At 45.2% G+C, this 25,204-nt stretch overlaps 1 protein-coding gene across 1 annotated transcript in view; it reads left to right on the top strand.

Moving 5' to 3' along the window:
• Nucleotides 1-22,087, top strand: part of FSTL1 (follistatin like 1) — a 62,119-nt gene extending 40,032 nt beyond the window's left edge. The window contains exons 3-11 of the mRNA XM_049877431.1: nt 1,815-1,919; nt 4,138-4,267; nt 5,279-5,311; nt 6,591-6,721; nt 11,278-11,396; nt 12,871-12,983; nt 13,290-13,400; nt 16,075-16,151; nt 19,408-22,087. Of these exons, the coding sequence (XP_049733388.1) occupies nt 1,815-1,919; nt 4,138-4,267; nt 5,279-5,311; nt 6,591-6,721; nt 11,278-11,396; nt 12,871-12,983; nt 13,290-13,400; nt 16,075-16,151; nt 19,408-19,452 (864 nt within the window). The 3' untranslated portion in view covers nt 19,453-22,087. The remainder of the gene's footprint in view (nt 1-1,814; nt 1,920-4,137; nt 4,268-5,278; nt 5,312-6,590; nt 6,722-11,277; nt 11,397-12,870; nt 12,984-13,289; nt 13,401-16,074; nt 16,152-19,407) is intronic.
• Nucleotides 22,088-25,204: the final 3,117 nt, after the last annotated feature.

Below are 25,204 nucleotides of genomic sequence, written 5' to 3'. Positions count from 1 at the left end.
CCAATGAAATGGGAAAGCTTTCTAGGCCAATAGGAGCCCTGCATGACAGGCAAGATGGCTTATAAGAGAAAATAATAACCTAGAGTTGGCCCAGCAGCCTCCAGATGGCAGCAGACCCCAGCTGTAGTGGGCACAGCCCATCAAGGCTCAAGCGCCTACTTTGTTTTTGCTTTTTTGAGCTATTCCTGGATAGAAAGCATTTACTGATTTGTAAGAATTGTTGTCTGTATGATATGGTAGACGTGGCCTAGAATGTAGAATCTTAGGTTCTATCCCTGCCTTTGTCACAGCCAGGCCTATGACATCATCTTGGCTCCTGTCATCTTTGTTGCTTTTGTCACAGCCAGTGCCAGTCCAGTGACTCTGCCTGCTCAGCCAGTAAGGGCAGGGGGCTGGAGAAAACAGGTTCTCCTTTGTTTAACCGTGATTTGCTGAGCCACTGGGCAAAGGGGGTGAGGCTGGCTTTCTGCCACCAATTAATATAAGGGAAAGGATTAGTGCCTACCCAACACCCACATTTGCAGGTTGTGTGGACTGAAGCCATTGCCTGCCTTGTCGGTCCTGCTGCGTACATCTGAGCAGGCATGCCTGTCCATTGCATGTTGGAGGATAGTTCATTCTTTGTCATGTGACTTGTTTCTCTTAAGGCCAGAGGCGAATGTGGATGGATGGCTGAATGGGGCCATAGTGAATGATAGCAGGTCCATGTCTGCAATGGTTTAGCTGTCTTCCTGTTGCCCTTTGAGATGATACAGCCTTGAAACCACTCAGTGAGGTTTTGGTCCTTCAGATACCCATCTTTCTCTCAAATGTTTCCATTTCTACCTGGCTTACTCTTGCTTAACCATTAAAAATCAGTTCAGGCATTGTCATGGATTGAATTGTGTCCCCCCAAAATTTCTGTCAACTTGGCTGGGTCATGATTCCCAGTATTGTATGATCATGTACCATTTTGTCATCTGATGTGATTTCCCTATGTGTTATAAATCCTATCACTATGATGTAATGAGAGGGATTAATGATATTGATATCTCTAAGATTAGATTGTGTCTTAAACCAATCTCTTTTGAGATATAAAAGAGAGAAGCGAGAAGGGAGATGTGGGGGCCTCATACCACCAAGAAAGCAACACCAGGAGCAGAGCAGGTCCTTTGGACTTGGGGTCCCAGCGCAAAGAAGCTCTTAGTGCAGGGGGAGATTGATGAGAAGGACCTTCCTCCAGAGCTGACAGAGAAAGCATTCCCCTGGAGTGGATGCCCTGAATTTAGACTTGTAGCCTACTAGACTGTGAGAGAATAAATTTCTCTCTGTTAAAACCATGCACTTGGGGTATTTCTCTTACAGCAGCACTAGGCAGCTAAGACCTGCATCGTATCTTCAGAAAGTCTCATTTGGTTTTTGCCCTCCTCCCTGCCTTCAGCTCCTGGTGCACCTGTTGTTACACTTCCATATTTTTTTCTAAATATCTCCTTACTTTTCAGTTTCCTCTGAGTCATGTTGCTTCATGAAGCCTATATATCCCCAGCCCTTAGCATAGTGTTGGCATAGACAAGGTGCTCCATGAGCATTTTCAGAAGAAAGGAGGCAAGAAGGGAACTCTTAGTCTACAAGAAACAATTTTGGTGATACAGAGCTACCTGGGCCTGGGCTGTAACAGCGCTGGGGAGTGTGGTGCTGACCGTTTAAGACGTTTCAACACCATGAGCTCTGACTCCAGGCCAAAGCCCAAGCGTAAAAGATGATTACCACCATTGGCTCATCCTGTGATAGGTTCATCTCAGTGATATGGTTTCCTTTATGGTTTTACATCTCAGGAGGAGCTAAGGAGCAAATCCAAGATCTGTGCCAATGTGTTTTGTGGAGCTGGCCGGGAGTGTGCCGTCACCGAGAAGGGAGAACCCACCTGCCTCTGCATTGAGGTAAGCCGTGAGATCCAGAGCCAGAGGACAACGGCAGAGACTGTACGTGGCTACCTTGCTGGAGCCATCCATCAGCAGGGCAATGCAGCTACTTCATTGTCTTTATAAATGCACACCTTTGTCTATCTGAAAGACATGGAATTTTTATCCCAGGGGTTAAAAAATCAGACGTGAATGCAGAAATGCTTTTTTCTCTTTTAAAAAAATGTTTTGCCCTATAAATTTTTTTGGTTGCAAAATTAACAAATGCTTTATATAAGTCAAGTAGTACAGACATTTGTAAGGATAAAATCAATAATCTTTCCTAATAATCCTCCAATCCTATTAGTATTAATAGTTTGGTATTTGTGTATATATTGCTCTACATATTTTTTTTCTATGCCAATATAAACATATATGATTTCTTCCTATTTCATACAAAAATGAGGTCGTGATAGATACACATAATTTGCATTTTGTACTCATTAATACATCTTGGACAAGCCTCCAGGTCAGTATGTATAGTTCTAGCTCATTTTTTAAAACAGCTGCATATTTAGTTATATGAAAGAACCAGATTTACTCAACCATTTTTCTATAGAAGGACACTTCCGTTGTTTCATGGTTTTTTTAAGCACTATAAACAGTAACAAACTTGGGCAAATATCCATGCACGCTGCTGCTGCCTTTATGTTTGTAGGATGGATTACCCCAAGTGGGTTTGCTAAGTCAAAGGAATTGCACATTTTAATGGAATGCAGGTTTTATAGGGTTTTTTTTTTTTTCATGAAACGTAAAAAATGAGCTTTTGAGAAATAACCTTATTTGCCTCTTTTGTAGGCAGGATTCTAGTACGTTCTCCCTCTTCAGGAGAACATAAGTACCTGGGAGAGACGTGGGCTTTTATTTTTTATTTTTTCCACTTTCTGTAAAACCAACCGATAGCCTAGAAACTCATTTGCGTTCCTGCAAATAAATACATTCACCTTAGTCCCCAGATTGAGGATCCTGATTACTAAAGGAACCCTCCCAACTCAGAAACTTGAGCCCCAGGTCCTGCTGGGTATCCATTTGCCCTGGTGTGCCTGGCCATGGTGTGGTAGCGTGAGCCTGGGCTTCGAGCTAGACCTATGCCTGCTGACCTGGAGGCTTGTCCAAATACATTAATGAGTGAAAAATGCAAGTTCTCTGTCTGGGGTCCTGACTGTAGTCTCAGCTAAGTCACATCCTAGTTGTGTGATTTTGAACAAATCGGTTCCCACTGGATGCTGTAAAGACAGAGACCAAGTTTGGTTTTGCCCAGCACCCCAGCGCATAGTAGACGCTCAATAATGAATATTGGTTAAATGAATCTTGTCTTTCTGGGCTTTGGTATTCTCGTCTGTAAATTGGAGAGATTGGGTTAGGAAGCCCTTCCAGGTCAGTCTTCTATGTTTCTGGTCACTCAGCACATGTGTTCGTCATTGCTTTGGCCCCTTTTATTATGAGGTCTGACCTACTTACTGCTCCTTTCTCTTTTTAGAAACCACAGAACTTTAAATAAACTGAGCTTGCTTGGGACTGTGGCCCTTTAAATTGTTGAGGCAGAACCAAGATGCCAAGTGAACTTTATTCCATTTCCCTGATCGTAGTGATTTTGCGGACTGTTTCACAAAGACTCATGCACCCCTTCACCTGCACCCCCAGCCTCACAACAGGAGTTGTTAGGTGAGGAGGAAAGCAAAATGGCCCCCAAATGCTAAACAAAGCAGGAGAACCAAGATCCTTATAGTTAGGCCCCAGAAGAATTGGGGGGTGTGTGTGTTTACGTGCCTTTAGGTCTCGCCTCATTCCTAGCCTTCAGACCTGGCTGTTTTATGTCACAGAATGTTGGAATTGTAAGGAATCTTAGGTCACTCAGCGACATTGAGTGACTTTTTCCAAAAGTATCAGAGCATTCAGATCCCTGACTTCCAATTAAATACCCTTTCCGCTGATGTTACAGGGTAAGGAAGGTGTGTTTCTTCATAGAGTAGAAGAAATGACCCAGTACTGGATGGGCACAGAGGGCCATGGGGAACTCCAGCAATGAGGGGGTAGGGTCACTGATGGCCAGAGCTGAGTCCCCCGGTGCCCTGCTGGGAACAGAGGCTCCGTCTCTGCTAGTAGGAAGTTCCCTCACAAGTGGTTCTGTGTGTGTACGTGTGTGTCGGCATCCATGACCGCAAGGCATGAACACCCTCCGGCGGGTCTATTTCAGCAATGCAAACCTCACAAGAGGCCTGTGTGTGGCAGTAACGGCAAGACCTACCTCAACCACTGCGAGCTGCATAGAGACGCCTGCCTCACTGGATCCAAAATCCAGGTTAATTACGACGGACACTGCAAAGGTGAGGTGTGCTCCCGCCACCACATCCCAGCCCTGCCATGGGGAGCCAAGGAGCAGAACAGCGTGGCCTGACTTCCTAGAGTCCTTTCCTCCCTGACCACAGCTACCCATAGCCACGGAGACAACCCAGTTGCTTGAAGATATTTTCTCTTGGCACTCATGAACCTGTTGAATTAGCCCTAGATGATTTGCCCAGGGCTTCTAGCCATCAGACCCCTAAGGGAGTTTCCAGAACCATCTGCAGCTGGATAGTAGATAAGGCAACTATGTCAACAATCAGCATAATAAGGAAGTTCTTAAGTGAATTCTGCACCATTTTAGAAAGCATGTAGTTTTCATCTTTCCCATCCTTTTTTTTAAATTTGAGTACCTCTTGGCACTGGTAGTATTACCTGTCCTCTTTTTTACACTAATATCACTGAGAGGGAGGGAATCCCACACTTATTCTACCCCCTGAGCTAATGTTGCGTATTAGACACAGCCCCTTGCTAAGCCCCAGCCCTGCCCAGCCCCTCTCAGCCTTGAACTTTCCTGGAGAAATAAGACACTGTCTCCCAGGCGTTGGTCTCCCTCCATTCCTTTCTTCGTAATGATTCTACACGTGAATTCACAAAATCCCAGTGGCCACCCCTCAGCCCAACAGGAAGTGGTGTGGGACCCGAAGGGAAACTCAAAAAAGCCCGAAAACCTGTTGCTGTCAAGTCAATTCCGACTTACAGCAACCATATAGGAAACACAGTACAACTGCCTCATAGGGCTTCCAAGGAACAGCTGGTGGATTTGAACTGCTGGCCTTGCGATTAGCAGCTGAGCACTTAACCACAGTGCCACCAGGCAAAGTAGGAAATAAAAAATCCTCATACTTAAGCTCTGGATGAAGCAGAGGAGACCACTTCAAGACAAAACCGTGAAAAGATTACAAACACCCAACTTATGTGGGGCAGTTTTAATCCTGGTAACAGTTGTTTTTTTCTTCACTTTCCGCTACATATCTTCTGCTTTTGTCTTACAGAGAAGAAACATATAAGTCCATCTGCCAGCCCAGGTGAGTGCCTTTCTTTTCTAATAACACGCATCCTCAGGAGGAATTTCATTTCATGATGGAAGTGTTGTGTTCCACAAGCCCAGCCAGAGCCCACAAGGTCTTCTCTGTGTCAGAACTTGTGACCCCTAACTGGTCACTCCTCTGCACAGCTCAGAAAAGCTGCAAGACAGCATTTTTTTGTGCTTCCATTTGAAGCAGCTGGTTGGGTCAGAATGTTGGGTGTGGTTTCCAGCTTTGCTGAGTAGCCATTGAACTCTGAGGACAGGAAAGCTATTGAGCCCTTCCCTCTGTGAAGCATGCTAATGTCATGGACTAGCAGAATAAGAAGGCACAGCTCTTTTGGAAATGGGGTACTTGGAAATGCCAGTAAGACTGATTCCGTGTCTATTAATAAAAGTTAAGATTTCATCATGGTTTATAGCTACGGACCGCTTTATCATATACTTTTTCTTGAGGTCCCCACAGCAACCTTAGGGTTATTGTAATTACCTTATCAATAAAGACATTGAGGTTCAGAGAGGTTAGGTGAATTTCTCCAAGTCACACAGCTGGGAAGTGGCAGAGTGGGGAAGAGTACCCTGATTTTCATTCTCCTGGCCCAGTGCCCTTCTCACATCCCAACGTGTGTTGTCTTCTAGGAATTCCCTCCTGCCAAGGCTCTCCTTTCCTTGCTTTTCCAGTGACCTGACTCTTAGCCCCATCTCTTATTCCAGTGTGGCTCACACTGTCCAGTGTGGGGTTCAAACATGGCTCTTTTCTGGCCTAGTTTCCTGTTGTTTATAATAAAGGATGGTGCAGGTGGTATAAAATTTTAAGTAGGAGAGGGAAAAGCCTTAGCACGAGAATCAAGACATCCAGTAGCATAAAGAATTGTAATGATCTCATTTATTCACGGATTATTTCAGCTCATCTTTGAGCCAAGACAGCTGTTTTATTGACTGATTCCCCCGCCCCCAGCTTTCTAAAGTTAATGAAAATGTCCCTTATGTTTCTGCTCTACTCTTTTCCCACCTGAGCAGTGTGATCTCCCAGTTGCAGTCTTTTCAATCTTTATAAATTTTGCAGAGATGTGAGCTTGCATCCTGTGTGACACGCTTTGCAGTTGTGTCCCCTGGTCACGCCTCTGTCAAATGTGGGTGAGAATCCTGTCCCCCTGGAGTGCAGTGAGGTGACGAATGCAGAGCTCCGGCCGGCTGGCACCGAGCCTCCCCCGTGGTAGGTGCTCGGCGGCCCTGGGTCTTTGCCTCACCACTCAGCGCTCCTTCTCTCTGTCCTGCAGTTGTTTGCTATCAGTCTAACCGCGATGAGCTCCGGCGTCGCATCATCCAGTGGCTGGAAGCCGAGATCATCCCAGATGGCTGGTTCTCCAAAGGCAGCAACTACAGTGAAATCCTAGATAAGTACTTTAAGGTAATCCAGAGTTGGGGTCAAGACTTTTCAGCCCCAGAGAAAGGGAGGCTTCCTCCTGCCGTGGCCTGACCACCGTCTCCGGAGCAGGAGGAAATGCACGTGAGGCCCCTGTTCAGAACACAGAGATACAGCACCACACAGAGACGCATCCCGCATACAGACACACTCAGACACGTTCCCACGTAAACACGAAAGCCTCCTTCACTGCAGGCATAAATCTGTAGGTCGATGCCCTCAGATCCTCATCCCCAGATCTACCCTTGCCCATAGTCTTCCGGTGCCGGACGCCCCAGAGCCTACCCAGCCAGGACTCAGGAGCAGCTCCCAACACGTGAGAGGCATCTGGGTAGCTCTGAGGCCACCAAATATGGTCAACACAAGTCTGGTCAATGGACTCCTCTTTCTAACTGACATTGGTTGTGGACACCACGAAAGGAGAAATACTGGGTGGAGTTGAAATAGGATATTTGCTCAGTTAAGATTTCGGTTGTGCTGCTTTGAGATGGAGATTTCTCTCTGTGGTCAAAATTATGTCTCAGGAGTCCAGGTTTTTGGAAGCACCTGGGTGGAGGGGTAAGCTCTCAGCCCTTTTCTCCATTGCCTGTCTCCACCACTGCCACATTCCAGAGCCCTTTGGGGGCAGCCCCCCTTCTACAACAAAACACATCATATTGTTGAGCCAGGAGAGGCAGGAGCAAAGGGTAACTTAACGTGGTTTTTGAAAAGCCGAGTGAGCAGCTCTGCAGGGTCTGTGGTGAGCAGTGACTTTGCCACAGTTATTACAGTGCAGGAGCACCTGGGGCCCAGACCACTCCTCCCGAGGGCCCCTGGGACCTGGTAACCATTCGTGTGGCCCTTTGGTGGCTATCACTGACACCTGCTATTAGATTTGATTCCCTACACTCTCCCTTTCCCACATCTCCACCTCCCCCAGCAGTGTCTCGCTCCAGGAGGCTCCTACCTGAAAACCTTAAGGCTCTTTGAGAGAGTTGCTTTTCTCCAGGGCATTTCACGCCCAACTCCCCCAGCAGTATCTCGCTCCAGCAGGCTCCTGCCTGAAAACCTTAAGGCCCTTTGAGAGAGTAGCTTTTCTCCAGGGCATTTCACGCCCAACTAAGAAAGCTGGGTCATGACTGACAAACAGCACACGTGTTCTTCCAGACTCGCCAGCAGTGCCTTTCAGGAGAAAATAGGGGGTTTCGCCTTCTACTCTGATGCTTATCAGGGTCCTGTATGATCCTGTCTTCAAGGGAAGGCTCCCTCCCACCGTATTCAGCAGCTGCCCGCTGGTAATGGATTGTATACTCAGACACTGTTTCTGAGCCAGTGAATTGCAGCCCAGCCCAGCTGTCCCATTTCTTATATCAAAATTAGTTGAAAAGCAAATTTAATCAGAATTTGAAGATGGCCAAAGTCTAACTTTGGTGGTTCAGTCACTGTTTCTTAGATGAACGCATGACAAGATGAAGAAGACCGCAGCCTTTCAGGTACACACACACACAGACACACACACAGACACACACACAGACACACACACCCCCCTCTCTGTGACTCCTGGTGGCAGAATCCTGGTGTCCAGAGCTATAACTGGAGCCAGGCTTCTTTTCTCCCTTAGCCAATATCGCGTCCCCCATTGTGCCAGCTGCTGTGTGTGAGTGAAGCTCAGCCTGACTCAGCCTGTCCCTTCTGAACAGTCTTTAAAGACATAATGATTAGCCCCAAGCATGAGTCTCCTAACGCATCTCTCTGCCTTTCCACAACCTTATAATGACAGAAGAAAAGTGTTACCTCAAATACGGAAAATATGGGAAATACAGGTATATGCTAGGCCTTTGTCACTGGTTCGCTGCGCAGAGGCCAAGTGAATTAGGTTGCTTTATGGTCCGAGATCATGACCCCATAGGCAGGTAGGTCCACCAGGCATTTCAGGCTGTTCTGGGGGCAAGCACCAGACCTCTGTGCCCACATACAGATTTGGTCTGGGGAGACCCATTTGGGCCCTTAATGCCAGCAGCTGGAAACTCCTGGCAGCCCCAGGCCTTTCTGGACTCTGGCCGCATTGAATGTGGAGTGTGTACACTCAGTACTGCCTTTGAGAGCTGCCGGGGCCGCAGTCATCAGGTACAGGGTGCCCACTGGTGCCCTCTGACCCTGGGCCTCCAGCCACCGATGGACTGTCCTCTCACTGCACTCAGCCTGTCATCAGACCCTGATGGTGTCTGGGTCTGTAAGGGTCACTCCAGTCTGTCCAAATGAGGCAACATTTGGACTTACGGAAGTTTTGTGCTCCTAACAATGGCACCTGACCAAACTTAACTTCCTCCCCATTAGCCGATTAAGACTTCACAAGGTGGATACTTAGGGAGATTTCTGTGGGGTGGATGTAAGGTGACTAGAGAACATCTGAGACTTGTTCCTAGGAATTAGGGCAAGAATGATAAATAGGACCAAACAAAGGCCTATATGATTACGTTCTAAGCACCTGGCATTGTATAGAGCCCTGGTGGTGCAGTGGTTAAGAGCTTGGCAGCTAACCAAAAGGTCAGCAGTTCGAATTCACCAGATGCTCCTTGGAAACCATATGGGACAGTTCTAATCTGTCCTATAGGGTCACTAAGAGTTGGAATTGACTCGACGACAATGGGTTTTGGTTTTTCATCATTATACTATGGAGAAATTTACAACCTTGGGATGGAATGCCGGTGAGGCATGACAGTCACGAGAGGCGCATTGGTAGCTGCGTCTTTTCCTGCTACTTAGAAACCTGGGCAGCTTTTCTTCCAGAAACCCTTGTATTGTCTGGGGAGCCATCGTGACAGTGGCATGGGGATGCTGACCATCTCCCAGGGCAGCAGGATGAGGCAGCACGGAGAAAGAATTTTGGGGAAAAAGCCATTGGAATTATTTAGGAGAGTAGCAGTATCCGGCTTGAAATTTGATCAGAGCCTTGAAATTAATACCCTCCTCCTGCAGATGGAGCCTGGGCATCCAGCATCGTCTTAGATGGCTGAAGTCTCAGTTTAGCATCTTGCTAAAGAGAGAACAACACCTGAGCTCACTCCGCCCTCACCCCATACTCATGGGATGCCACCTTGGTCATTAAGGACAGCCTGTGCTGAGTAATCGAGGAGCCAGGCACACATCTGCAGTGGGTCCACAGCATGGGGCGGAGCAGTGGGGCACGGCAGCACCTCCACCTGCTGTTGTTGATTCGGGGCCTTTGCCTATGACTTCTCGATGATGTGGCCACAGTGTGAAAGTAGAGCGGTGACAGCAAGGCAGGGAGGCTGGAAGCCATACAGCAAGAAATGGTCCAGTAACTCCCAAAGGGACTTCTGAGGGTCACCTGCGTCCTTGCTTCTCAGGAACTTGTTAGAAATGCACACCCTGGGCTCCAGCACAGAGATTCTGATTCATAGCTTTAGACTCTGCTATTGCTTGATTGGAGCCCTGGTGATGCAGCGGTTAAAAGCTTGGCTGGTAACCAAAAGGTCAGCAGTTCAAATCCACCAGCCAGTCCTTGGAAACCCTTTGTTGCACTTCTACTCTGTCTTATAGGATTGCTATGAGTTGGAATTAACTCAATGGCAACAGGTTTGGGGTTTTTTTTTTTTAATTGTTTGATCATCAGCGTTGGAAAACATGGCGTGGTGGGTGGTTTAAACCCAAAGACAAAGTTGAGGATGTCTATAGTATAGTGTTGGGCACACCAGGCTGCTTGGGCAGCTCAGGCCTCTATACAGCCTGCCCTCCTGAGTAGGGTCTAGACTTGAAAGGACCTCAGTGGTCTCTGCTAGGCTGAAGGGACCTCAGTGGTCTCTGCTAGGCTGAAAGGACCTCAGTGGTCTCTGCTAGGCTGAAAGGACCTCAGTGGTCTCTGCTAGGCTGAAGGGACCTCAGTGGTCTCTGCTAGGCTGAAGGGACCTCAGTGGTCTCTGCTAGGCTGAAGGGACCTCAGTGGTCTCTGCTAGGCTGAAGGGACCTCAGTGGTCTCTGCTAGGCTGAAGGGACCTCAGTGGTCTCTGCTAGGCTGAAGGGACCTCAGTGGTCTCTGCTAGTCTGAAGGGACCTCAGTGGTCTCTGCTAGGCTGAAGGGACCTCAGTGGTCTCTGCTAGGCTGAAGGGACCTCAGTGGTCTCTGCTAGGCTGAAGGGACCTCAGTGGTCTCTGCTAGGCTGAAGGGACCTCAGTGGTCTCTGCTAGGCTGAAGGGACCTCAGTGGTCTCTGCTAGGCTGAAGGGACCTCAGTGGTCTCTGCTAGGCTGAAGGGACCTCAGTGGTCTCTGCTAGGCTGAAGGGACCTCAGTGGTCTCTGCTAGGCTGAAGGGACCTCAGTGGTCTCTGCTAGGCACTTTCACTCTCACCTTGGGGCACATGTACTCTCTCTGGATGCCCCAGGGACTCACACCTTCGTTGCTGTAGTTCTCTCAGGCGAGGCAAGGGCAGGCGTGGAACCTGACAAGAAAATGGTGAACCAGAGATGGCTGAGGGGTCAGTGATGGAACTGGGGTCCTACAAATCTTTGAACCTGAAAGATCTCTTCATCTGTTTTCTAGAACTTTGATAATGGTGATTCTCACTTGGACTCCAGTGAATTCCTGAAATTTGTGGAGCAGAATGAAACCGCCATCAACATTAGCACCTATGTAGACCAGGAGAACAATAAGCTGCTTAGGTGAGTAGGGCTAGGGGATCAGGGAGTGGCCGACGAGGGGAAGGCTGGGTAGGAGAGGAGATCCGAACCCCTTTCTATCTACAGAAGAGCCACCAGTGCCAATCTTTGGTTCACATTTGAACTAACGTATTAAACCTCAGTATCTGATGAAACAATTATTGTTTTTGGCCAAGTCTTGCAAAGAGTAGAAAGAATGTAATTTTAAAACAAATTAACAAGATCACAACAGAGTAAAGTTACGTAAGCTCCTGAGCCATCTTCTATAATTTTTTCTGAAGAAATTACATTAATGTATTATTTAACTGTAGGTCTAATATAATATTAATTCTGATTTTTAAGGTAGTCAGTGCTATTTCATAGAAGGATTACTAATTGTTATGAATGTGAATATGTCTCTCACTTGTCCTGGTTTTATTTTATTCCTGGTGAACAGTAATAAAAATTAACCCCTAGGAAACTTCTGGTTTGGTTTCAGCTCATGAGCAAGCATTAAAAAGAGGAAATCACCACTTTTGTTCAAAAGAAGTACAAAGGACAAAGTCCACCTTCTACGAGGCTTATTTCTTTTTTTATTAGAGTGAAATACAGATAGGAACACACAAAACATTTAATCAGTTTCCACGTGTATGCTTCGGTGACGATGGGTTGCATTTTTCAAGTTGTGCAGCCATTTTTTTTTCTTTTTCCAAATGATACCACCAAAGCATTCTTTTGTAATCATAGTCCACAACCTTAAAGTATCTGATCTGCAAATCCTTGATGTTTTTAGAACCTAAAGTACTGCAATTTGATCATTTTTTAGCAATGTTTGATTTACACAGTAGCCCAGTAAAGGTGGGCTTCTTGTTCTCATTTTATAAATGAGGGAACAGGCTCAGTGACGTTGAATAACTAGCTCAGGGCCATTTGGGTAGTGAGTGATGAAGCCAGGGCTCAAACCCAGGCTGAAGGGAACGATGGAGCTAGTGTTCTGGAAAACTGTTCTGAAAGACCTCTTCATCCCACTTCTACAACAGTGATGATGGTGACTCATGCTTGGGCCACGTATTCCTTCAAATCGCATGTTGCTGTCATGTCATCCATTCATATCTCCTCTGTTTTGATTTTCCTGCTTGACCCTTATACCATAGACAAAGGCAATTGCTAGTGAAAAGTGTACAGGTAATGAAAATATTTGTCAGTCAAGGTGTTAAAAACCACTGAGACACATTGGTTGTCCTGGGAGGAACATTTGAACAGTTTGAGTGATCCAACATGCAGCCTAACAAATGGAAGGTTGGTTGCTCATAGTAGTCAGGATGGGAATGGTTGTGGGAGGTCAGTGTGGAAGGAAGCATTTTGATTAATAGTCACCTTTTGACTTTCTGCAGAGACCTCAGATGTACATGATAGCAAGGACATCCTGATGTTTAATTCCTTTGCCTCATGAGTGGAGCCGAGGTCTTACTGACACTTTTTTCCTATTTTATTTCAGAGGACTCTGTGTTGATGCTCTCATCGAACTGTCTGATGAAAATGCTGACTGGAAACTCAGCTTCCAAGAGTTCCTTAAGTGCCTCAACCCGTCTTTCAACCCTCCAGAGAAGAGTATGCTTCCCTCACCTTAACCTAAGAAATATAGGGAATTATAAGGGGTGGGGGCATTTTGGGGCCACAATAGAGAGGATTGATAGAGTTTTCCAGAACTTCCTGGGTCAATCCCCTTCGCACAGTTCTAAACTGTACCCCAGCCCCTTATCTCCACAGTGAAGTTAGGGTCCATAATCGTTGGGTTGATGATGATGTTTGCTCAGATATAGCACCTCTGAGGGATAAGCGGGTCTTGTCTGGGAAAAGGGTAAGGTGTCCCACCTTCACAATTAAAACTGTTGCCCCTTTTTTCTGATGCACCAGAGTGTGCCCTGGAGGATGAGACCTATGCAGATGGAGCTGAGACCGAGGTGGACTGTAACCGCTGTGTCTGTGCCTGTGGAAACTGGGTCTGCACGGCCATGACCTGTGACGGTGAGCTGTGCCTTGAGCAGAAAGAAGGAATAGCAGGGAGAGAGCGCCCTTCATGAAATCACCATTAGAGAAGTCAGTGTGGGGGTGATACAGAAAACTGCAGTGTTTGGGAGCAAAGAACACGAGAGAAATGACAGACTCAGACTTGTAATTTTGAAGATCCCAGTGGGCAGCCCTAAGGGCGAAGCACTTACCCTGGATGCCTTAAGTTAAAAAATTATTCCAGAGGCTTGGCATGAAAGAAGACATAGTTCCAGGGCAAGAGTAAATATTGATAAGAGATTGGAATGATGATGATGATGATGAAAACGAACAATTATTTAGTGTTAACTATGGCAGTGACTCTTCTAAGCACTTTCCGTAGTAACCCACATAATCCTTATGACACCTGAGGAAACACTTTATGTAGAAGACTTAGGTGGTTGGAAGACAAAATGACAACCCTTTGCCATGCCGAGTGGAAAAAGGAAAAATGTTCTTAAGTGCTCTTTGAAGTAACAGAATTGGATAATTCTAAACATAGGGAAAGTCAAGACATGGGCAGTGGTGGAATGGGAAGATAGAGGTGTCAGAGGGAAATTGGGGCCAATGCAGAGCTGAAGGGTATGTTGAAGCCTCTGGGCTTCCATCAAGCTCTTGGGGCTATGATGAGGGACTACTGAACCAAAGCCAAGTCTCATCAAAGAACCAGGGACTTTTCAGATTGGAAGCAAGAAAGAGAAAGGTGTTAAAGTCAAGCCCAGAATGGAGGGTCACATTGGGTTTTGGAAGATGGGTCAGTTAGAAGGAACCAGGCCCAAAGTTTACACCAGTGGGGTGAATGTAAAGTTACATCTTAAGAAGTCAACTGAGGCAAGAAAGAGAAGACTAGTACCTAAGATTATATCTAAGAAAGTCAGGTAAGATGATAACCGGAAGACAGCGGTCCAGAGCCCAGGAAAAGTTCTTCTAGGCAAGGAGCCAGGAAACACCAGCTGTGTAAATGGAATCCAGTACTAACCAGGGGCTTGCCAGTGCCCCACTGCCTAGGACCATAACTGTTCTCAGTGTGGGGAGAAAGGAGGCCAACCTATCTTCAGGGACAAGTGAAGGAGCAGAAAAGCTGTTTAGATTCTAGAAATTCCTAGAAGTTGCTGGGAGTCAAGACCAAACCACAGTACTCAGACCAAGCACACAGCAGCTACTGAAGCTATCAGAGAACATCTCAAAACAGTGGCCCAGCCTGCCTTACCAGGAAGCATCCTGTGTTCTTCCTGTTGTGTTCCTGGTGCCTGACTTCACAAGACAGACTGGAGGGCGTGGCTCACCACACCTAACTGCTCCTTTTCTGACTTTGTAAAAGTACTCTTTCATTTCCAAGACACAGGTAGTTGGTATATAGCGGGTTTACAGAGCCCTAATCATGGTCATGTGGATAATAAGCCCTACCACATGCTTCAGACAAAAACCAAATAATCACCTCCATGGGCCAGTGACCTTTTCCACAGTCACACAGGCCTGGACTACCCATCTAGATGGCCCAGGTTCAAAGTTACACATGGGTATAAAGAACAATCCAGATGGTGGTGCTTCAGGGACCTGAGCAGGTCTTGGTGTACAGGCCATGGATCTAAAAGGAAATTAAGAGGTGCTATTCCAGGAGCCCTGGTGGTGAAGTGGTTAAAAGCTTGGTTGGTTACCGAAGGGTTGGCAGTTCGAATCCACCAGCTGTTCCATGAAAACTCTGTGGTGCCTCTGTCCTATAGGATCGCTATGAGTCAGAATTGACTTGACAAGAATGTTTTCTGCGTTATTTCAAGGGATTTTCAGGTCAGTACTGGAAAGTGAGCAGTCTGGTCTTAAATCACAAACTCAAATGAAGCAAACAGGAAAGGGTATCAGGATGAGAAGCCCAATGGTGCCAGAGCCACTGGAAACTGCTTGTGAGGAGCAGATTGACGTCGATGTCAGGAAGACATGTCCTATCAGAGTTTGCTAACAATAGCCATTATGCTTGATCAACATACAGGTTCCTGAGCTCCATCCCAAACCTGCTGAATCAGGATTTGCAAAAAGCAGCTTGGGAACCTGTATTTTTAAGATGTCTACTATGTGGTGTTTTTGTTTTTTTAAATCACTGTCTACATTTGGGCAATGCAGTGGTTGTCAACCCTGATTGCATGTTAGCATCACCTAGAGAGCCTTTAAAAAATCCTGGTGCCCAGACCCTGCCTCACATCAGTGAAATCAGAGTCTCTGTGGCCTAAACCTAGGCAATTGTACCTGTAAACGTTCTCCAGGAAGTTAGGAGGCCCTGTGAACGGTTGAGTATCAATGTCTCAGAGGACTCTCCTGAATCAGGATCCAGGTTTTCCCATAGCTTTTTCTGCATGACCAATCCCTGGCGTGGGTGTGCTGGGAGCACTTAAAGGAGGCACTCAGGACAGAGGCCAGAGAAGAGTAGGGTGGTGGTGGTGGGAGGGAGCAAGATTGTTTCGTTTACAGTGCGTTGCCTTGGAAGTATCAGCAGCACTGGACACTTCAGGTCTTCATATGCAGAGAAATGAGGGTACTCCACCTCTCCTATAGCTTAACTGGGCAATCTAATTGAGAATTTAGAAGACAGGTCTTGGTGGGATTGCTAACTGGATTCCCACAGTCACTACTGCTCTGAGCCCTGCTTTTTTTTTTACAGGAAAGAATCAGAAGGGGTCCCAGACCCACACAGAGGAGGGGATGACCAGATACGTCCAGGAGCTCCAAAAGCACCAGGTGAGTGGCAGCCTCCGTGCTGGTCTCGCACCACTCAGTAGCCGCCTGGTGCCCAGGGATACCAAGAAGACACGCTTTGCCCAACACAGTAGGTCTTAAATGATACTATCCCATTATCTGTATCAAACCATGATACAGATAGTTCCGTGATGGAGTCCTCGAAGGGCGCACAGACCAGCAGTTGTAGGTTACAACTTTGTGAGTTGCTGCTTAAGTAAGAATCAACCGCGTGGTTTGTAAATGCTGTGGAAGTGGTTTGCACATGAGCCTGGTGCAAAGGAGTGTTACTATTCCCTGTCCTGACCAGTGCCCAGGCCTGAAAACTAAGAGCTCCTTGAGGGCAGGCCCTGTGACTTGGTCACCAGTGTGCCCTGCATCTGGCACAGGGCCTGGGACATAGCCAGCACTCAGTGAGCCTGGAATTAGTGGATTTGGACTGCAGCAGAAAGGATTGAAGTTAACGGTCATGCTGGCTAGAAAACAGCCTGGGAATGATAAGCACAGGGAACTTAGAAGTTCTCCTTCCTAGAGATTTTTGAGAGAATAATTAAGAATTCTGTTCAGTTCTATGTCGTTCAGTTGAGAGGCCTCTTTGGGGGCAAGGTCCTTAGTGATCCACTGAGATACTATGCTAAGCACCTAGAGAACACATGGACATGCTGGGTTCCTGGATCCATTTTCCCAGACTTACCGTGTAGTTTTAAGAATGGATATTATCCTTTAGATGGCCTGTCTGTAGACTAGGTCTAGAAATACAAGCCTTCCCTCTGACACATAAGTGTGTAAGGAATATAATGGTCACAAGAACTGCTGAACTGTTGAGATAAAATATTTGGCATGAATATAAAGAACTGTTAATAACAGTTTCTCATATTTATTGATTATTCTTCATATACATTTTGTCACTATTGTCACCGATACTGTAGACACTGTATGTCAGTTTTTTAAGCAGAAGAGGAAATGTAATCTTTTGTTTTCTCATATTTCAACAGTCTTGAGTCTCCTGATGCATACAGCCCTATAAAAGAATAAAAAAGCTTATTAGGTGTTTCTTTCATTTAGGGTGGAGAATGTGTGAGAGTACACAGTGGAGACTGAGTTGTAATAGTTAACACCGTTAAGTGCCTCTGTTTTATGTGAGTTCCTTCAGAAGAGGACCCTGACATTAGGATTCAGGCCCTGTTGTTAGGTGCCATCGAGTTGGTTCCGACTCATAGCGACCCTACGTACAGCAGAACGAAACACTGGCCAGCCCTGTGCCAACCTTGCAGTCGTTGCTATGCTTGAGCCAATTGTTGTAGCCACTGTGTCAGTCCATTCAAGTACAAATAGTTTATTTGGGAAGCAATCCCAGGAAACACTCGAAGGGGAACTGAGGAATGAGCCCAGGAAGGGAAGAAAGCAATAAAGAGGGTGGACTCCAGCAGGTTACCACTGTGGGGCAGTGGAAATTGACCCCCTTGGGGAGCTCTGGGAACAGAGTGACTGACTGCCTGAGGAGGAAAGGACCCAGGGTATTTAAACAACAACTTGCGTCAGCCGTGAGGGTTGCTACCGGGAAACCTTACTTCCCTGGCATTCCTGGCCTGCTAGGATGTGTGGGCAGAGCAGCGCTGGCAGCCAGAGAAAGCCCTCAGGCAAAGAGGTGCAGGCACTGGCAGTAAGAAGCCATGCCAGTGCACATGGAAATGTTAAGGGCAAGGAGGTCATGGGTGGGGCCCCAGCAGTGCCTGCTAGATCCAGGCACTGTTGGGGTTTTTTTTTTTTTTTTCTTTTTTCTCTTGAATTTTTTTTAATTGGTGTGTAATTCACATACCATAAAATTCACCCATCTGAACAGTCAATTCGGTGGCTTTTAGTATATTCACCCAGTTATGCACCCAATACCACAATCTAATTCCAAAACATTTTTATTACCCCAAAAGGAAACCCGATATCCATTAGCAGTCACTCCCTATTCTGTCCTTCCCCAGCCCTGGGCAAACACTAATCTATTTTCCGACTCTATAGATTTGTCTATTCTGGACGTTTCATAGAAATGGAACCATGTGATATGTGGCCTTTTGTCTAGCTTCTTTCCCTTAACATGTTTCCAAAATTCATCCATTTTGTAGCATTAGTTGGCACTGCGTTCCTTTTTATGGCTGAATAATATTCCATTGTACGGATATACCACATTCTATTTATCCATTCACTATTTGGTAGATGTTTGGATTAGCAATTATGAACGGTGTTGCTATGAACATTTCCTATACAAGTTTTCGTAGAGGCATATATTTTCAATTCTCTTGGGCATATATACCTAGGAATGGAATTTCTGGGTCATATGGTACCTGCGTATTTTGTGTTTTGAGGAACTGCCAGACTATTTCCCAAAGTAGCTGCACTGTTTTGCATTCCACCAGCAGTGTATTAGGATTTTAACTTTTCCACATCCTTGCCAACACTTGTTATTCATCTTTTTTATTTTAGCCATCCTGGTGGATGCAAAGTGGTATTTCATTGTGGTTTCATTGTGGTTTTGATTTCCACTTCCCTAGTGATTTGGAAACTCTGGTGGTATAGTGGTTAAGTGCTATAGCTGCTAACCAAAAGGTCGGCAGTTCGAATCCACCAGGCGCTCCTTGGAAACTTTATGGGGCAGCTCTATTCTGTCCTGTAGGGTTGCTATGAGTTGGAATCGACTTGACGGCAATGGATATGGGTAGCGACTTATGATGTTGAGCAACCTTTCATGTGCTTATTGGCCATTTATGTATCTTCTTTGGAGAAATATGTCTAACACTATTATAAGAAGTGGTGCTATTATTACTATCATTTTATAGTTGAAGACACCGAGGCACAGAAAATCTTCGTAATATGCCCAAGGTCATGACTCAAGTTCAGACAGCCTGCCCCCAGAGTTCATTGCTGTTAAAACTTCTCTAGACTTGGATTCAGAGCATCTCATAGCCCTTCCACTTAGTATCTTTTTCTTCATCCTTAAAATGGGGATTAAAATGTTTCATCTACTAGTTTTATACAAGTTCAAATGGAGTCAGGTCTTAATTGAGAAAGCAGCTCTTGTATTCCAGGCACTGTGCTGGGTACAGAAGAGTCATGGATAAGGCATAGTCTTTGCCCTCAAGTTGCTCATTGTCCGTGGAGAGACAGCAGTAAAATCCAGCATGATAAGCAAATACCTGTCAACGACTAGATACGTGCAAAAGATGTTTTTTTTATTTTCATAATGATTATTTTCTATTACTTCTTATAGGAAACAGCTGAAAAGACCAAGAGAGTGAGCACCAAAGAGATCTAATGAGGGGGGAATCTGGGAATGGTGTCTGGAGCCGGCACCTTCCCTTCTACTTCAGCGCTGAGTCCAGTATACGCAAGTGTCTGCTACAATCGCCAAATCACCAGTGTTTGCTTGTATAGCAATGAGTTTTATTTTGTTTATTTGTTTTGCAATAAAGGAAACGGGGGTGTCTGGCCAAGAGGGGAAGGGCCATAGACTCATCTCTCAGAGTGCTTTGAGAGAAACTGTAAATGGTGCTCGGGGGCTGGAGGTGGTAAGGAAACTGCCTCGTGGTTGGGAGAGGAGCAGACCCAGGTCGGAACCCCTTCTGGTCCTCTGCAGCTCCAAACATGCTGCAGGGAGGGCAGGCAGTGCCCAAGAGATCTTCTCAGGCTGTCCCTAGGAGACAGGTTTGAGAAGCTCAATGCAGAGGAACACATTCTGCGTCCAGCTACTCCCCACTGCCGTCAGCATGACAGAACGCCAACCTCTGCCTCTAGCTCCGCACCCATCTGGCTGGTTTCCCAGCATCCCTCAGATCTGGATGGAGCTTCTGAGAAGGCACGCCCAAATGATGCAGATACTTGCCTACTTTGAGCCCCTTAGAGAGCTAACCAAATTTCCAAAAACACATTTTACCAAAGGTGCTATTTTTCTGTCAAACACTCTTTTTTTTTTGCAAGTTGACTTCATTTTTCAGTTATTATCATTATATTATTGTTGTTGTGTTAATATTTTCTTGACTAGAAATTAAGCTTTTATAACTTTCTGTCAGTAGTCCTACCATGTCAGAGGTGGGAGACTCTGGGGGTCCTTCGTGTGTTGTGCTCCTTGGGCAGGGGTCCCTATCACCCAGACTCCCCACCTTGTCACAGACAAGCTGCAGCCCAGAGTTTGCTCCACTGGCTTCCAGTGGGTCAGCGGTCTGTCCGAGGATCAGGGGATGCCTCGGAGAGATGCCAGGGGAAGAAGCAACATCTTCATACTAAGCTTTCAAGGTCCAAAAAGCTAATTTGTTTTTGTTTATTCTGAGAAGTTCAGTGCAAATCAGTATTCCCAAGGGTGGAGATGAGAAATACATGCAGCTAAGCAGGGCTTAGGATACCCCAGCCTACTAATACGCTAATTGACCCACCACCACTAACTAGGAGAGTGACTTCAGCCCTGTCTCTTCCCTGACTCTTCTTTGGGCCTCAGTTTCCTCAGTGAGCAGGTAGAAATGGATTTGATAAACCTTTAGATTTGATAAATGAATAAATTCTCTGGTTCTGGTCACTGGTCCAGAGGGAGACAGGTTCCTGTGATTTTCCTCCTCCTCCTTGAGACAAATGAAACCTTTTTTATATGACAACCAAAAACAAGATGACCGAATATTACCTGGGTCTGGAAGATCCGCAGGTTGTACTGTGATGTAGAGGCCTCATGCATAAGGCCTGGCTGGGAGGAGCTTGGGAAGGAGAGCAACCTCCATTTTGTCTTCGCGTTTTCATTTCCTGTTTAACCTCATCTTGTAAACAGCAATAGTTTTCCCTTTAGAGATGAGGACAAAAAGTGGTTTCCAATTTCAAGAGGGAAAAAAAGGAAATTAAATCTTAAAACTAATGTGACAAGAAGTCAATGAACTCTGTGTCTCCTGGCTTCTGTGATGGTTAATCCAACTCCAATACTATATGTAAGATGCATTTGGAATAACAAGGACTGAAAACTCAGTACAGAAAGCAGATTACAAACCATCAGAGGAAATTTATGTAGGCTGTAACGCACAGACAACGGTGAGAAACTGTCGTGCCTAAATTGGAATTCTTTCTTGTTCTCCTTCGAAAGGACAACATTCCACTTTCTCTAGAATCCTGAGCTTTTATGTGTCATCCCATTTAAAAGCTCACTTCAAACCCTGCTTGTACAATCAGAAATGTACCTTCCTGTCCAAGCATCTTGGAGAGCTCACAACAGCACACATTAATCAAAAGGTTTACAAGTCCTTGGACACTGTCAGGGAGAGAGTTGGGAAACGGGTTTGTTTAAAGCAGAAGTCTGGCTGTGTCTTCACCGATCACATTTAGGACTGTGGTTGCCATCCAAGACTATCCCACCCAGCAACACTGAGTTCTCACGAGCAAATCTACATTCCTCCTGAGTTCTGCTATTTCTGTGTAGACAGGGCAGCTGTTGTCTGTGCCGGAGAATCACATAATCTTAGGGCCATTCATGGAAAGCTGCTGAATAGCCTAGTTTGGAGAGTCCTGCATAGAGCTTTGCATGGAGCAAACAAACTGGATCAAACTGGGCTCAGTTCCTCCAGCCTTCTAAAAAGCACAGGGCTTAGACTGCAAGCTTCCTTGGGCTTTCTCTGTGTGCGCATGTGGTTTTATAAACATATCTGTTGAGACCAGCGTCCATGGAAACCTTCCTACATACCATGACTCTGGACTCCATCACTGGTTTTGGAAAGCAGGGCTCTTCCACCTGCTAATAAAGCCATGTGGACCAAGCTCCGAACATCTTTCCTTTCCACCTACTTTTAAAATAGTCAAACATCAAGAAAGAATTTGAACAGGTTTCTGTTGCCTGTGTGTTTGTAAAATGTATTTAGTAGGCTTCTATATTGCATTTAACTTGTTTTTATAATTCCCAATTTTTTTTTGGATACTATTGATAAATAAAGAAATTAAAACAATAGTTTTATTGTTTTCCTTCCCCCCATTAAGGCCAAATAAAGTTGTGTTATGAAAGCATTAACCCTTTACGCATAAGAGTGGATTTGGGTTTCAAGAACCTTAAAAGGGGCTTGAGACTGCCTGGGTAGCACAAACAATTAAGCACCAGACTACTAACTGAAAGGTTTGTGATTCAAGTCCACCCAGAGGCATCTTGGAAGAAAGGCCTGGCCATCTGTCCAAAAGGTGACAGCCATTGAATACTGTGTGGAGCCCAGTTCTACTCTGAAACACACGGAGTCTCCATGAGTCAGCATCAACTGGACAGCAGTTGATTTTGTTTTTCTCAAGGGGGTCCTGAAGAATTTCCAAAAAAATCTTGGGACTGTAGCAGGAAGGGAAATTTTACTTAGGGAAAAAAAATCTTGGGACTGTAGCTGGAAGGAAATTTTACTGGTAGAATAATTTTTTTTAAAGGGTCATGGATGGTAGATTTGGGGTACGAGGTGATAAAAAGCCATGGATAAGATTAAATGACTCCGAAACCCCCATGAGCCTTATGAGACTGGAATTGCACCCAGCAATGCTGGCTGCTGGTAAACCTGGGTGAGAAGGCAAGTAAACCTGAGAAGGTGGCCCCCAAATCGTGGATCATTGCCAGGGATGGGTTGGGTAACCTTAATGGCTTTTTACTGGATATACACATACCCCCCTGGGATAAACAGGTGGGATGAATGTTGACTGGTCAAGATTCTCAGTTCTACTCCATCTTGGAAACATAGGACCAATGCTTGCTTTTCAACTGTCCATTTTTATAGGTACCATGTACTCCCTGCCCCTAATCTATCTTCCAAAAGAGCACATTACAGTGGATAAGGTTTAAGCTATCTTAATTTCAGTCATCTGTGTGGAAATCTTGCTTCTTTTAAGATTAGAGCCAGGTTACCTTAATTGGAGTAGGGTGTTATCCAAATGCTAATCAAATGTCAAAAGGCATTTTTTTTTATTCTGTTATTGTTACAGATTACTGTTCTTATCTATCACAGTTTGATTCTTCACATTTTTGTTCCCAGAAAGGAATTTCGAGACCCAGTTTGAAGTATACCTTGTCCACACCTAATTTTAAATACTGGCTGGCTTCTTCCAACCTTCCACCATGCTCTGGGAATACACTTCTTGTTATTACAGTGTGTGTTCAGGGAGCAAAGATTAATTAAAACAGTCCGAATAGAGCATAATTCAGAAGGTAAGTTTCCTATAATAAAAATTTTATGAATTCTGAAAATTAGTATAAATCGTTTAGATTAGCTTTAGTTTTAGAGCATCTGTGTCAAGTTCCCATCAACCCTCTTGAACTATTTCTGAAATAAAGTGAAGGAGGGAGGAAGAAAAAATGAATATGAATGAGTAGGTAGTTCTAAGCAGATATCCTTGGAGCCCTGGAGTAGATCTAGTATGGATGTGGGGCATGAAGAGAGTAAACTCTGAGCTACTGCTGCTGGAGTCTGTTTAATGATGCTGCTACCTGAATGGGAAGGTTGTCCTGCCAACAGGAATTAATTTTTCTAACTATTTAAAATGTATTTTTTATTGAAAAGGTAATGTGTACCCATTGTCAAAGCAGAAAGACAGAAAACAACCAGGGCAGAACTCTGAGGCCCTCAAAAATAATTCAGAAAATGTCCACTGAACAATGAGGACAGAGCATGGCATGGTGTAGTCATTGACAGTTATCGAGTGTATAAGCTAAATATAAGATTATAATAGGAGGAATATTCCAGAACAGAGTATTCCAATTGGCATAAGAACAATATAGAAAGGGATACAAACTGGACCACAACTATGGATCCTAATCCATTCAATTCCATTATCAGTTAAGGGTTATTTCCAGTTGCATCGTGAGGGAAATGTGGAAACAAATCAGTGCCATTTATGTTCACTCAGCAAATAGTTTTTGTGTGTCTGCTGTGGCAATTCTACTCTGTCCTATAGGGTTTCTATGAGTCATAATCAACTGGGTGGCTACGGTTTTTTGTTTTGGTTTTTGGTTTACTGTGTTCCAGGCCTTGTTCTAGACCACTGGACTCAACACTGAACAAAGGAGGTAATTGTCTCTGCCTCATTGAGTTTACTTCTAGATGAGAGAAATATACAATGAACAATAGACATGATAAGTAAGATTTATGGTATGTTAGAAGGTGATACCCCCACCTATCTGTCAGCTTGTCGTATCGTGGGGGCTTGCGTGTTGCTGTGGTGCTGGAACCTATGCCACCAGTATTCAGATACCAGCAGGGTCAGCCATGGAGGACAGGTTGCAGCTGAGCTTCCAGACTAAGACAGACTGGGAAGAAGGACCTGGCAGTCTACTTCTGAAAAGAATTAGGTTTAGGCAGTGAAAATCTCATGAGTAGCAGAACATTGATATAGTACCAGAAGATGAGCCCCCCTGTTTGGAAGGCACTCAAAAGACAGCTGGAGAAGATCTGCTTCCTCAAAGTAGAGTCGACCTTAACGACATGGATGGAGTCAAGTTTTTGAGACTTCATTTGCTGACGTGGCATGACTCAAAATGAGAAGAAACAGCTGCAAACATCCATTAATAATCAGAACCTGGAATGTACCAAATGTGAATCTAGGAAAATTGGGAATTTTCAAAAAGGAAATGGAATGCAGAAACATCAATATCTTAGGCATTAGTGAGCTGAAATGGACTGGTGTTGGTCATTTTGAATCGGACAATCATGGTCTACTATGCCAGGAATGGCAACTTGAAGAGGAATGGCGTTGCATTCATTGTCAGAAAGAACATTTCAAGAGCTAACCTGAAGTGCAACACTGTCAGGATAATATCCATACACCTACAAGGAAGACCAGTTAATACCACTATTATTCAAATGTATGCACCAACCAGTAAGGCCAAAGATGAAGAAAGTGAAGATTTTTACCAGCTTCTGCAATCTGAAATTGATTAAACATGCAATTAGGATGAATTGATAATTACTAGTGATTGGAATGTGAAAGTTGGAAACAAAGAAGAATTGGTAGTTGGAAAATATGGTCTCGGTGATAGAAACGATGCCAGAGATTGCATGATAGAATTTTGCAAGACCAGC

The sequence above is a fragment of the Elephas maximus genome, chromosome 1 (genome assembly GCF_024166365.1).
Source record: "Elephas maximus indicus isolate mEleMax1 chromosome 1, mEleMax1 primary haplotype, whole genome shotgun sequence".
In the NCBI taxonomy this organism is placed as follows: Eukaryota; Metazoa; Chordata; class Mammalia; order Proboscidea; family Elephantidae; genus Elephas; species Elephas maximus.
Note: the sequence above shows the minus strand (reverse complement) of the source record. Positions and strands in the feature narration are given on the sequence as shown.